The 15,296-nt window shown below is 38.5% G+C and overlaps 1 protein-coding gene across 2 annotated transcripts in view; it reads right to left on the bottom strand.

Annotated features, from left to right (window-relative positions):
• Positions 1–15,296, bottom strand: part of cmip (c-Maf inducing protein) — a 256,495-nt gene that overhangs the window by 36,493 nt on the left and 204,706 nt on the right. For both annotated transcript variants that reach the window (XM_063067127.1, XM_063067128.1), the window contains exons 11-13: positions 10,371–10,436; positions 4,141–4,167; positions 2,576–2,624 (exon numbers count right to left, since the gene is read on the bottom strand). In XM_063067127.1, the coding sequence (XP_062923197.1) occupies positions 2,576–2,624; positions 4,141–4,167; positions 10,371–10,436 (142 nt within the window). The remainder of the gene's footprint in view (positions 1–2,575; positions 2,625–4,140; positions 4,168–10,370; positions 10,437–15,296) is intronic.

Below are 15,296 nucleotides of genomic sequence, written 5' to 3'. Positions count from 1 at the left end.
CTTTGTTTAATTTGTGTTTCAAGATCAGGTCAACTTACTCCTTCACAGTCAGAATCATGCAATTTGTGTGCATGGAGCGTGTCTTCGAGTGGGACTCGAGAGTAAATGAACGACGTTTGTTAAATGCAGATTACTTAAGTGAAGAATAAGGTGATATAAATACAGTAGGTGAAAGGGCAAATTATGCACTTTAATAAATATGTTTCACATGTTCACATCTAATCATTGTCAGGTTCAAATAGTGAAATGTCATAACCTCAAAATCTAGAGTCATAAAAAAGTATGGCACAGAAACAGACTATCAGATCATTAGTCCATGCTGGACCAATTAAACAGTCTGCATCAGGACCATAGCCTTCTATACCCCCACCATCCATGTGGCTATCCAAACCTCTCTTAAATGTTGAAATTGAGCTAGTCTAAGTGTTCGCTCCAATTTTGGTCTCATAGTCTATTTTTATTTTTTCATAATGTTGACGTCATTTATCCAAATTAGTATTATCACTGTAATTGTTATTCTCTTCACTAACATATGCACAATGTGGCATTCCTTCCTTCATAAACACAGGCAGCAGGAATGTTTAAGATGTGCATGGTGGGAGAGAGAGCAGATTGGAGCAAGCACAGAGATTCATTGTTATTCTGCTCTGGCAGAAACTTGGCAAAAACTTTTGCTGGAATGGGGGAAGTAGTTTACTTTGGGACTGATGGGCCAGTGTTATGTATGGAAAAGCACAAATTAAGCATTATGAAATCAGATGTAAATCTGCACAGTCTGAAATAACCAAAAACAGTTGTAACCTTAAAAGGTCAAATTTTGCAGAATAGCTCAGCATCTCAATAAATCTGAAAATACTGCCCACGTTTAATATGTTGCTTTGTTTGTGGTTTTGTGTTTTCAGTGTGATTCAATTCGGATCCCTGTGTTTAAAGTGATCCCAGGTAAGTTGTCGACAGTTCTATCAATGCCGTGGCTTTTAAGATCAGCCCAAAAAAGAGGCTCGGTCACGTACAAACCAGGATTGTGAGCCATTTCATAAATTAACAAGATGGCTTGCGGCTCCTTCCATCCCAACTTCACTCTACATAATGAGTAATGGATGGTAAATAAAGAGCGTTTGGATAAACTTGGACTGCGTTTTCTGGAGTGTTGGAGACTGAGGGGCAACCTAAAAAATATATAAAATTATGAGAGGCATAGAGAAAGTAGACAAGAGATTCTGCAGATACTGGAAATCCAGAGCATCATGCAAGATGCTGAGGAAATCAGCAGGTTAGGCAGCATCTGTTGGTTTTTAAAAGCTTCCCAATGTTCTACTTTCCCACAAATTTTTGCCACATTATACACCCTCTCTTTTGATATTATGTTGTCTTTGACTTCCCTTGTCAGCCATGGTTACCTCATGTTCCCTTTAGAATACTAATTCACCTTTGGAATCTATCAATTCTGCACCTTCTGAATTTCTCCCAGAAACTCCAAATATTGCTGTTCTGCTGTCATCCTTGCCAGTGTCCCCTTCCAAACAACTTTGGACAGCTCCTCTCTTATGCCTTTGTAATTCCCTTTAATCCACTGTTATACAGATGCATTTGACTTTAGTTTTTCCCTTTCAAATTGCAAGGTGAAATCTATCATATTATGATTACTGCCTCTTAATGGTTTCTTTACCTTAAGCTCCCTAATCAAATCCAGTTCATTACACAACACCCAATCCAGAATAGCTTTTCCCCTAGCGAGCTCAACCACAAGCTGCTCTAAAAAGCCATCTCATAGGCATTCTACAAATTTCCCCTCTTGAGATCCAGCACCAACCTGACTTTCCCGCTCTACCTGCTTTTTGAAATCACCATGACTATTGTAACATTGCCCTTTTGACATGTGTTTTCTATCTCTCATTGTAATTTGCAGCCCATGTCCTGGCTATTGTTTGGAGGCCTGTATATAATTCCCATAAGGATCTTTTTATCCTTGCAGTTTCTTAACTCTGTCCACAAGGATTTTACACCATCTGGTCCAATGTCACCTAAGGATTTGATTTTCAGCACGTGCTCTATGCCTTTAAAATTGAAATGGGAACTGAAATTTAAACAATTCAACAAATATGGAATATGGCTAAGAATCATAATGACTCAGCTATACTATCACAAAAAATGCCTCCTTGTTCAAAAGTGTACTTCTGCCATTAGCACTCTGCCTGACTCTTGTGTGTTTTCTAGTGAAAAGGGTCTTTGAAACTTAAAGGAAAAAGGGCAACGCTAACAAACAATGGCTGCAAATTATTCTGGCCCATTGTAAGCAGGTTATCTTTTCAATACAAAGTACTGTAAAGTGCAGTTAGTAAACATACATTGGGATTAGTATTCATGACACAGGCAAGCAAATGCCTCATATCTTCACAGGTGCCATTAATCGTTTTTATCCCTGACTCATGACATAGATTACTAATGGACTTACATTTTCAGGCCTTTTACCACTGCACATGATATTAAATACAAATATTCAGTTGCTATTATCTTTACATATACCTTCAAAGCCATAGAATATTTGACAAGCCATTTTGCAGATCTTACTCACCTCTTGTCTGGGGTCTTCTGCGAATCTTTGAATGACATACTTTAATTCTCTGGAAAATAAAGAGTACAAAGATGGTTATGAAATAACACGTTTTCATAAGCAATAGGTTAAGTGCACATATAAAATAAGGTATCACGCCTAACATAGGAAATTCTTGCCCACAACTATGCTTCCCTTGTTTAAAGTAAGTGAATGTGCAATTGAAACTAACTGGTTTGAGAGACTCACACCCAGTATGTCGGTCAAGGCTAGATTATTTATATTCAAGTCAAAAAAACACCATTTCTTGTAAGTATACATGACAGGCATCCCATCCAAATAAAGGCAACTCAAACCATTTCAAGGGGTAACAACAAATCCAATTGAAAGATTTCCTAGGTATTCTTTGACGACCATTGTGCTTCCTCCCCATTTAATATACTTCCCTAGTTACCCATGACAGCTGTTGACTTATCTACTCAGGTGAGCACTCAGTAGGTGCTAAATGGACCTCTAATAACAGCATCAGTAAGATAATACATTTATGAAGAGCATTTATCAAAACTACTTTTTGGCTAATACAATGGGCTATAGCATTAAAAGGACAAAGTACCATATTTCAACTCAAATTACATATATAACTACCCCGTTTCCAACCATTTGAAGGGGTGTAATTAAATAATGGATCAAAAAATGCAAACATGGTTAACAGTTAAAATACTTAATTACTGTATACCTATTTGGGTACATATTACATGCTCAATTTCCTCTGAACATTCCAAGTAAAAATATTTCAGTACATATTCACTGGCATAGTAATTGGAAAAAATACTAATAATTTTCAGAAGCTGTTTGGAACTATTATAAGTTATAAAAGAGTGTTGAATTGAATTTATCACACAGTTTTATTGAATAATAACTGGGTTTTAAATAATTATATTTTTTGCAAATATTTTACATACTGCTGCTGTATAGCAGACTTGTACCGTACAGAAGCTCTGTCTATGCAGAAGTTGTGATTTTACTGAAGGAGAATTTCAAAAGCTGGAACTTATCCTTTTCAATGCATCTATAATCAAATGCCTTAGTACTCTAGGAGAACTCAACCCAATTTAAATAAACAATATGCATAAAATTTTGTGTTAAAATAATCACTTCATATCATATAACTAAGGGACCAGTTTAACGCTGCTTTGAATGTGGAAATTCTACTTTAAGAAATAAACAAAAATGAGGCTGATATTACATTTCTCCTTTTAATAAATCGGTGACTTTGGCAATAAGGAGGTTCACAATGGTTAGATTCAAGTGTCAGTTGGGCTGGATTTGTACATTCTATGCTGTGTATCCTGGCCTATAAAACTCTTGCTTCCAAAAATTTAAAAACACTTCAAAAAAACTTCCTCAAATGAACTCTGAAAGAATTACAAGAAGTCTAAATTCTGTTTTTCATTGCATTACAAAGAACACATTAAAAATGCATTAGAGTTTTAGTTTTGTAGGCACACGCTATAAAGCAAAAAATTAAAGTGAACTATAAATCCTCTAAGTAAATTCAATATGAATAAGGTAAATGCATTACTTACTTTGTGAACTTAACATGTGCGAGGGCCCTGTTGACAAAATGCATAAAGTATTACACATTTGTCTTTAGTGCAACAGCATAAAACTTATTACAGAAAAAGAATCTCAGGGTTTTATGTGGTGACATGAATGTACTCATAAATTTTACTTCGATCTTTGAACAGTTCTATTTGGGTTTTCTGCACTTTCACAATTCATAAATTGCAGTCACGATGTAACAAATATATCAAAACAAGAAGTAATAAAGACCCGTTGCTAATGTGCATTTTTCCCTAATTATCAGTGGCCTATAAATCCAGGTTTCTCAGTAAATGGTAGGAAAACATATGAACCAACTACATGTCACTCACTGCACCATGTTTAATTTAGCAAACACCTCAGTGAATTTTGGAACCTTATATGTAGCTTACTATTAAATAACAACAGGACATCCATTGTTTCTTCACTGGCTGTGTTACTAAATGAACCACATGATAATCTGGGATGGTGGATTCAGAAATTAGCATAATTAAAACTGCTTATTTTCACCACTAGGGGTGCACTTTACAAAGTGCCATTCTCACAATTCTGGTTTCCAAAGTGACACTTTAGGGCTTACTTTGCAAATTGATTCCCCAAATTAAATTATGGAAGCTTATAAAGAAACTTAACACTGACTGCTTGAGAACTTCAAATAAATAAATACAATAATGAAAGCTGCAGAGATGTTTCCATATAACAACAAGAATGCTCAGCGTTTTCTTTAAGCATTCTGAGTCGTTGGAACACTCTTCCCCAAAACTCTACAAAAACAAAGCCTAGAAGTGAATTGATTATTTGATAAACTGGGGGAAATGGGGGGGGGGGAGCAGCAGGGTTTTTAAAGGTTACAGGGTTGAGGTGTATTTACAATCAGATTAGGTGTGATTCTATTAAATGGTGGATCAAATTCGATAGGAAACTGGCCAAATCATCTTCCTGACCATGCGTACGCCAATGTCATTTACAAACGTAATTTTGGAAAACTGACGACTTCTATATTATTCAATAATTCAATCAAATCCTGCATCTCATTTTGATTTGTTTCAGCAAAAGACTTGCCAAACCCAACTATAAAAACTGTAAGTACTTGTTCTGAAACACATGAGAGAAAGACATACCAAATCATATTTAATTGTGCCTAAATAGCATTTTCTAGTTGGTAAGTGACAATTTAATGTGAACTTAATGGATATTTTACCTCTGCATTTTATGGAGCATTTCAGTTATCAATCCCTGCTGTCTATGACTGCTTAACTTGCAAGAATTCAGCAGATGCATCACAGAGGCCAGCATGGGTCACTAAGTGGATTCTATTTAATAGGCTCAATACTACTTATGGAAAATTAACTGTTAGTTTTCTACCAAGCAAAATTATCCACATTTTCCGCAGATAATGTTGCGACTATTTAGCAAATTATCGCTTGGCCATTAACCTGCTCTGAACACTGAGAATCCTCCTATGTAGGAAGGGGGTGAAGTTGATCAATGCAAATACAGTAAAGCATGTCACAAAAAGATGTACACTGATACTTGGACATATTTTCTTCAGAAGTGAGTGCTGGTGTGTGAGGATTTCAAGCTTCCCTTGTTCCATTTTCCAAGGATGGGAATTGAGGAATACACCGCAGGCATCCAGTAGAATTGAACTTTCAAAAGCTACCTAGGATTTGGAAGTTATCAGGTCTAATAATTCCATGACTCAAGAAGGCTCCTTGGCCATTTGTTCAAATTGATAATCTACTATTGTGGTTTTGAACATGTCCACAGTCTAATCTCAATCTTTATTCAATTTTTAATCCATTCCAGATCAACCAATTCATCTATTTACCAAGTGCACTCACATTTGATTGCTTCAGCCAACCTTCTTGTAGAATCATAGAGATTTACAACAGCAGGCCAGCTGAAAAGGACCGATTCCACCTTCCAGCAGTTGGCCCATATCCCTGCAGGTCATGTGTTCTTCAAATAAACATTGAACTGTTTAAATATAATCAGGGTTTCTGCCTTTACTGCTCTTTCTTATGAACTCTAGTTACTTACCATCCTCTAACTGACAAAAAATGCCCTTGTCTCTTCTCTATCCTCCCTACCAATTATGTTTCAAGCTGTGGACCCTGTTGAATGAACCCCTTGCTAAGGAAAACTGATCCTTCCTGAATCTAGGGTCCTCAATTTTATACACCCCCTCAACTTCCTCTGTTTTGAAGAAAATACCATAGCTTATCCAAAATTACCTTGCAGCTATTAACTTTCCATTTACTGCAATATCTATGTGTATATTTTTTGCATGTCTCAGGTGTTAATAAGTCCTTCTTGAAACAATACGACCAGAATTTGTTCACTCTTTAGTGACTACAGCTCAGTATTCAACCCAGTCATACCCTCAGTTCTAATCAACAAGCAGCAAAACCTGGGCCTCTGTACCTCTCCTCTTCAACTGGATCCTTGACTTCCTCAGTAGGCACCCACAGTCTGTGTGGATTTGAAATGAGATTACCTCCTCACTGACAACCAACACTGGTGCACCTCAAGGACGCGTGCTTAGCCCACTACTCTACTCTCTCTACACCCACGATTGTGTGGCAAGGCACAACTCAAATGCCACCTGTAAATTTGCCAATAACACAACTATTGTCGGCAGAATAATGCTGAACAGATCCTGACCCGGATCTGGGCTGTACCCTCCAAATATCTGGACCTGCCTCTCGGTTTTTTTGCACTACCTTACTTTCCGTTTTTCTATTTTCTATTTATGATTTATAATTTAAATTTTTAATATTTACTAATTTTTACTATTTTTAATATTTAATTTCTGTAATCCAGGAAGTGGGAAGCGCAGAATCAAATATCGCTGTGATGATTGTATGTTCTAGTATCAATTGTTTGGCGACAATAAAGTATAAAGTATAAATTTCAGATGGTGATGAGGGGGCATACAGGAGCAAGATAGATCAGCTGTTTAACCAGTATCGCAACAATAACCTTGCACTCAGCATTAGTAAGACCAAGGAATTGATTGTGGCCTTCAGGAAGGTACTTTGAGAGACCACACACCAGTCCTCATCGAGGGATCAGAAGTGGAAAGGGTGAGCAGTTTCAAGTTCCTGAGTGTCAACATCTCTGTGGATCTATCCTGGGTCCATCACATTGATACAATTACAAAGAAGGCATGACAGTGGCTATATTGCATTAGGAATTTGAGGAGAATTGGTATGTCAGCAAAGACACTCACAAATTTCTACATATGTACTGTGCAGAGCATTCTAACTGGTTGCATCACAATCTGGTATGGAGGGGACACTGAACAGAAGCAGAAAAAGCTGCAGAAAGTTATAAAGTCTGCCAGCTCTCAGCACCAAGGACACATTCAAAAGCGATGCCTCAAAAAGGCAGCATCCATCACTAGGCATTCCCATCACCCAGGGCATGCCCTCTTCTCATGGCTAGCTACCATCAAGAAGGAGACACATACACAGTATTTCAGAAAAGGTTTCTTCCCCTCTGCCATCAGATTTTTGAATGTACGATAAACCCAGGAACACCACCTCCGCACCTTTCCTCTCTTTTTGCACTTTATTTAATTTAAATTTCTTTTTTAAAAATATATACCTCTTATTGTAAATTATAGTTCTATTTATTATGCATTGCAATATACTACTGTCACAAAACAACAAATTTCATGTCAGGTGCCAGTGACATTAAACCTGATTCTGATTCAGTGCTCAAGTTCTAACTGGAGTTAGATACACTTTCAATATACCCTCTTTGCTCTTATAAATGACTTGCTTTGCCTTTTTGCCCTATTCTGTTATCATATAAATCTGTGGATGTACATTCTACAGTCCCTTTATTCCTTCTCTTACTCACCTTCCATTTGTTGTATACTTCCTTGCCTTGTTGCACTTCGCCAAATACCTAACTTCACACTTCCTGGATTATAGTTCACTTGCATTTTCCTGCCCCAAAGCTTTGCTAATGGCCGTACTGACTTTAAAAAGTGCACTGCCCTCACCAACACACTCCTCCCAATAACCTTTCACACTTCAAAAAATTCAGTTGCTTGTCGACGATACTACCCATCCTGCAAATTGTCTTTTCCTCAAGCTCCATTGGGCTGTTAAAATAAAAATTTCACACTATTTTAAAAGTTTCATTCCCCAGGCAGTCAACCTGATCAATCATTCTAGTTAGTCCCTGTAGCTATATTACCCTGTCTCTGCACTGCACTGTAAACACTTTAAACCTCTTTTTATGCTGCTGTTTACATTGTAAATACATGCTGGTTTGTATGCATTTATGCACACTTTATTTCATGCCTGGACTTTAACCTCTAACTTTACTTTTAATAATTCTTTATTCTTTATAATTATTGAATATTGTTTTTGTTGCATGTCGCACCGACTAAAACATGCCAGCGAATTCATAATGCGTGTAGATGTATATGGCCTACCACAGTTGATCCTTGATGATTCTTATTTATATATTTTACCATACAAGACTATCTACTCTTGTTTGATCTTGTATGTTTGCTCACCTGGGTCACCATTAAAGCAGGGTTCAGTAATGTTTGTTTATCTGCAGATTGCACTCCAGCAAAGTTTATTGCTTTAATCTTTAGACTCCTAACACTCCTATCTAGGATCTTTGAAGCAACCATTTCCAAAGTGAAGTTTATTTTGTCACGATTCCCTCGGATAACTCTATCTTTCGATTCCACATTTGGAAACTTAAACAATAGACTGTAACTTAAGGTTCCTTAAGGAATAGCTGGGTGTGGTGGTGGGGACAAGCTTCCACTACCTATTAAATGATATGCGACTCAAATAACCTCTGACAACCAACTCCAGTTCCTGGGCTTCACGTGGCTTCGCTACTATGCCCAGCGGAATTGTTTCACCTGACAGGAGAAGGGGCAAAAGCGGGCTACTGATGCTTCAAAACCAGTCGCTTTGAGCAGATGGGACTCGTCAGCCGTGGTTGGCAGCTCATCTAGAAGGAAAACTTTGATCTCCAACGTCTGCTGCATTGCGGCCATACTCACTCATGGGGAAAGGCTTTGGGGATAAAGCCCGAGGGAAAGAGGGGATAAAGCCCGAGGGAAAGATCCGCAGCTGGAGTCCCTAAGGCAGTCCTACGATGAGAACAACTCTGACTGGCAACTCCTGCAACATTGCTGGTGCCAAAATGCATTGGTCTCTACCATTCCTTTGGGTTCATCTGATATGGGAGAGTGAAAGCTTGCTACATGAGCAACAAGTACGATAAGCAATATCGTACTGCCCTGGCTTGCATATCTAGGCAGCTAGGAAGCAACATCCATGGTCAACCCTGACCGACGGAGGCCTCATCTCAAACTCAGATCAGGTCAATCCTATGCCATTGAATTCTATATGAACAGGACTTGGGATTTTTCAATGTTAACTAATCATAGACAAAAAAGGCAGCTGACAAAGACCTCAATGTTTTTTTTTAACAGTCCAATAACACTCTGCTGGACATAAATACTTCATAAATTCAATCATGTACATCACATTAAAAATGCAGATATCATGCATGGACATTCGTAATGGGATTAGGGCAACTCAGGGACAAAATAAAACAGAGGAGGGAAAATATAAAATAGGGAATGATTCACCACTGAACATTGTTGGTCACCAACTATTCTTTTCTAAATTTTATTTTATTTAGAGATACAACACGGTAACTGGCTCTACTGACCCAGCGAGCCCATGCCACCAATTACACCCATGTGACCAATTAACCAATTAGACTGTAAGTCTTTGGAATGTGGGAGAAAACCAGAGCACGTGGGGGAAACCCATGCAGTCACAGGGAGAATATACAAACTCTTTCGGAACAGCAACGGGAATTGAACCCGGGTTACTGGTGCTGTAATAGCATTGCGCTAACTGTTATGCCACCATTGCTGTTTACTATAGAACCTGATACATTTGTCTTTTTTAAAATAAAAAAACCTGACAATGTCAAACAATTATAATCAGAATTTAAATATATCAAAAATGAATAATTTAAACCCTAGGGACAGACTATAATTTCTGCTTGGCCTTGTCCCTTTGCAGATGTTTTACTCCCCACAATATTGCTCTAGTAATTGAGAATCAACTCATCACATAGTCCAAACTGTAATTTTCATGTAGAATAGAATACATTTGAAATAGAAGAGACTTGTTTTCGGTCTGATTATACTTACTCTTTGGGAAAGGGAATAGGCTGAAGCAAGCTGGCAAGTGCAGGTCTCCAGTCATCATAATCTGACCTGTGGGACAGACAGATATCAGCTCCTGCATCAATAGCATTTGTGCTCACATCAAATACATCATTTTTCTAAAAATAAAATTACACTAGATACAAGAAACTACTCTTCACCAGAACCTCTCAAACAAATCAGTTCTACAATCATCTATTATACCCTGAGTGCGATACACAAATGGGGTTCCGCATAGCGTGTTTTGAAAAAAATCAAAATACCAAGTCACAAGGACCAACAAGACTTTTTTAAAATCATTCAGCAAGAACAAGGATGACCTTTCTCATTTCCAGTTTCTCTCCATACCCCTGTACCACATAATTCCCTTAGGCATCAGGGGTAGGAAAGCGGCATCAATCAAAGTCATCCAGCATGGAAACTAACCCTTCAACCCATTCTAGTCTGTGACAAGTCATACTAGTCGTACACCTATACCACTTTATTCTCCCCATAACTCCATCCAGATGCTGCTACTTAACTAGAAACTCAGGGAGATTTACAGTGGCCAATTAACCTATCAACCTGCTGAAATGAACCAGAGGATTTCTATATGAATTAATTATTTGTCGAGAGTGAAAATTCCCACCTTTCAACAACCTTAAATTTCTAAGTGCAAAATTGAAAACCACTGTAAAATTCATCCCTATTACCTCATAATAATTACTAAATGGATGCCCTTTTAGAATTGATATAGGTGCATGCAAACTCCTAACGAGCTATCTGCTTTTAAAGAGAATATCCCAGCAATTCATCCTCAGTGACAGAAAATTCTGATTGCTTTGTCATACATGTGCATAATCATGTTATTAAAAAACTCAACCTACTACTGGCAGTTAGCAATTATTTAATACATAAAAAATTCTATTTGCCAAGGTTTTGGCCATTCACTTCATCGATCAATATCTTTCTTCATATTTAATGGCTGTATCTATTTTCTATGTCATTAGTATACTGGCATGCAGGGTTTTTGTTCTGTTGCCCAAGTCATCTGAAAACATTTGTAAACATAACGAGTTGTTGCAGCCTCATTAGATTCCTGAGGGATACTGCCAATTACATTATACTAATTTGAATATTTGCCCTTTATCTCAGTTCCCTATCTCCTTCTATTCAGTTAATTTTCTGATGGGGTCAATAATTTGCCATCAGTCCCATGAGCTTTAATGATATCTAACTGACTGTTAATCAGGAACTACATCAAATGTCCTTCGGAAGTATATAAAAATAATATACCTCGGCACTTTTTGTTCAATATTTTAACCACCCACTCTGAAACATTAGTTCAATCAAATTCCCTAAATACGAGGGGTGATTGATAAGTTTGTGGCCTAAGGTAGAAGGAGTCAATTTTAGAAAACTTAGCACATTTATTTTTCAACATAGTCCCCTCCTACATGTACACACTTAGTCCAGCGGTCACGGAGCATACGGATCCCTTCTTTGTAGGAGTGGTCCACAGCAGGGGTGACTGATACGTTCACGGCCTAAGGTGGAAGGAGATGAGTTATACAGCTCTTGTTACATGCACGTGTAGTTCAACTCTTTGAGTGAAAATGCAGAAAGTTTGACGTTAATAACTCATCTCAATCACCTCTGCTGTGGGCCACTTTCTGGAGGCCCAAGACGCCAACTTCTACAAAGAAGGGATCCGTTTGCTCCATGACCACTGGACTAAGTGTGTAAATGCAGGAAAAATAAATGTGCTAGGTTTTCTAAAATTTACTCCTTCTACCTTAGGCTCCGAACTTATCATTCACCCCTCGTAGATTTGCTTCACAGATCTACACTGGATTTCTTCAACCTGCTAGAACCTTTCAAGACTTCAGCAAGTTTATTCTGAATTGTACTCAGGTAATTTCCCAAATTTGGCTGTACGGCTGACCGATATTTAATTGTTTGGTTTTCACGTGCCTTCTTTGTAAGTTGATGAAATGACATGCTACATTTTCCAATCTGAAAGAATTCCCAAAAGATTTAGTTGGGACATCTGTAATGTTTTCATCTATTTCCTCTAAAATCAGCTACACATGGAGCCCAGCAATGGAGCTAGAATATGCCAGAATTCCCTGATTCTATGCCAGACATGGCTGTATTGAAGCAGTGACCCATTCATTTGAATGGGGACTTTCAGACCGGTACATCACATAGTCACAGTTCATACAGGAGAGGTCGCCTTTATCAAGCAGAGATGAGATAAAGTTTTCTTTTGCGTTCAGGGTTATGAGCTTGTGGAACTCAAAGGGCAGAGGAAAATAATCTTTGAAAAAAGAAAATTAGACACGGGAAGATAGATGCTTAATAAGCAGGTGATAAAAATATCCTACAATATACAGAAATGCAAAACCAAAAATACAAGCACATCAGCCATAATTTTGTTCAATGACAGAGAAGGGTTGGCAGACTACTCATGTTCCTGGTTAATACTGTATATTTGTATGAAACAACAAGGTCATTTCAATCAGATTTTAATTCAATTTAATATATTTCAGTCTTACAATGTGTTTAGTTTTATTATTTTTTCATAAGATTTTAACAGTAATCAAAATGATTTTGATAGTCTTTAACTATCTATGAGAATCAGGAAATCTAAGAAACACGACCAGAAGTGAGGCTGTGCCCCAGTTTTGCCTCCTATCAGAGTATTCTGGAGACAAGGGGTCAGTCTGACACTTCTTGACACAAACTCCCTGCTGAGGCCTTGATTCAGCTGATCCTTCTGGTGCGGGGTGAGGTCAAATCCAGCTCAGCTAACTGTGGGCAAGTGGGGACTTTGAACGGTAAATCTATTCAAATTCAGCTCAGACTAGTATGTTCTTGCATTGTCTCAGACATTCTGTGATCCAATATTAGTATTCTTTGGATACCTGGTATGGTATCCTTTTCTGTGTAGTAAATATTAATGCAAAATAATGGGCAACATCTGGGCATCAGAGGATATGCGAGAAGGCCAGTGGTTTGCCTCAGGGATCTGTTCTGGGTCTCTTACTCTTGTGATTTTTATAGATGACCTGGATGAGGAAGTGTAGGGATGGGTTAGTAAGCTTGCTGATGACACAAAGCTTGGGGGTGTTGTGGATAGTGTAGAGGGCTGTCAGAGGTTGCAGCGGGACATTGATAGGATGCAAAACTGGACCAAGAAGTGGCAGATGGAATTCAACCCAGATAAGTGTGAAGTGGTTCATTCTGGTAGGTCAAATATGATGGCAGAATATAGTATTAATGGTAAGACTCTTGGCAGTGTGGAGGATCAGAGGGATCTTGGGGTCCGAGTCCACAGGACGCTCAAAGAAGCTGCACAGGTTGACTCTGTGGTTAAGAAGGCATACAGTGTATTGGCCTTCATCAATTGTGGAATTGAATTTAGAAGCCGAAAATGTTGCAGCTACATAGGACCCTGGTCAGACCCCAGTGGGAGTACTGTGCTCAGTTCTGGTTGCCTCACTACAGGAAGGATGTGGAAACCATAGAAAGGGTGCAGAGAAGATTTACAAGGATGCTGCTGGATTGGGGAGCATACCGTATGAAACCAGGTTGAGTGAACCCAGCCTTTTCTCCTTGGAGCGATGGAAGATGAGAGGTGACCTCATAGAGGTGTATAAGATGATGAGAGGTATTGATTGTGTGGATAGTCAGAGGCTTTTTCCTAGGGCTGAAATGGTTGCCACAAGAGGGCACAGATTTAAGGTGCTTGGGAGTAGGTACAGAGGAGATGTCAGGGGTAAGTTTTTTACGCAGAGAGCGGTGAGTGCATGGAATGGGCTGCCGGCAACGGTGGTGGGGGCGGACACAATAGGTCTTTTAAGGGACCTTTGGATAGGTACATGGAGCTTAGAAAAATAGAGGGCTATGGGTAAGCCTAGTAAATTCTAAGGTAGGGACATGTTTGGCACAACTTTGTGGGCGGAAGGGCCCGTATTGTGCTGTAGGTTTTCTATGTTTCTAAGGTAGGCACGTGGGGTTGAGTGGGATCTGGGATCAGCCATGATGGAATGGTGGAGCAGACTCGATGAGCTGAATAGCCTAAGTTTGTCCTATGTTTGATGGTCTTATAATTGCATAATATATGCGTCAATTGTTCATTGTCCTCTGCAATATCCTCATTTTGATTTCTAAGGGCCATCCTGTTCTGTGCCATATTCTTGCCTACTAAATTGCAAATATTGGTACGATAATTTTGATATCTTTCTCAAGCTTCATTTCAAAACTTCAGTGATTTTTGCGGTTTTATCACCTTTTTGAGTTCTACGTACCTCTCCCAGCTGCCAGAATCTGTGCTGCTTTTTTACAGGCGTATTTTCCAAACTTGAAATTCTACTTTCATGGTATCTTGATACATCAAAAGTGTCCAGTAAATTTTATTTTCAGTTCATAAAGATTGATGGTAATGCTTCTTTCTCTCTTAAATGTAGGGATAAGCCTATCACTGTAAAGCTTTAGAGTATATAGGAATAGTTAGAAAGACAATGATTGATTTTTCACAAAGGATCTGTTAATGGTACTAGGATTTAACATTAAACTTGATAGCTAGTTTGTTAATATGAGAGTTTGACAAATCCTTCAACAGACTAGGGAAGTACATATTACTCTGCTCTCAAACATTCCCCCTTTCTGCTGAGCAGCCACGATCCACATTGTCATTTATTTAATCATGCAATAGAATGGCTACGAGTCCTAACTGACAGCACGAGCTGGTAACTACCTCTCCCTGTCGGCATGCTAATGGCTACTTCTGGTCAAGATGGCACCAGTGAACAATGATTTCTCTGGGGACACCTTCCGGATAGTCAATCATTTCAGCTTTTCTATGTCTTCTACTTATTCCTTTTATCTTAATTTTGCTTTTGAAACAGCTGGAGCCTGTGATTTACA

The sequence above is a fragment of the Mobula hypostoma genome, chromosome 14 (assembly GCF_963921235.1).
Source record: "Mobula hypostoma chromosome 14, sMobHyp1.1, whole genome shotgun sequence".
NCBI lineage: Eukaryota > Metazoa > Chordata > Chondrichthyes > Myliobatiformes > Myliobatidae > Mobula > Mobula hypostoma.
Note: the sequence above shows the minus strand (reverse complement) of the source record. Positions and strands in the feature narration are given on the sequence as shown.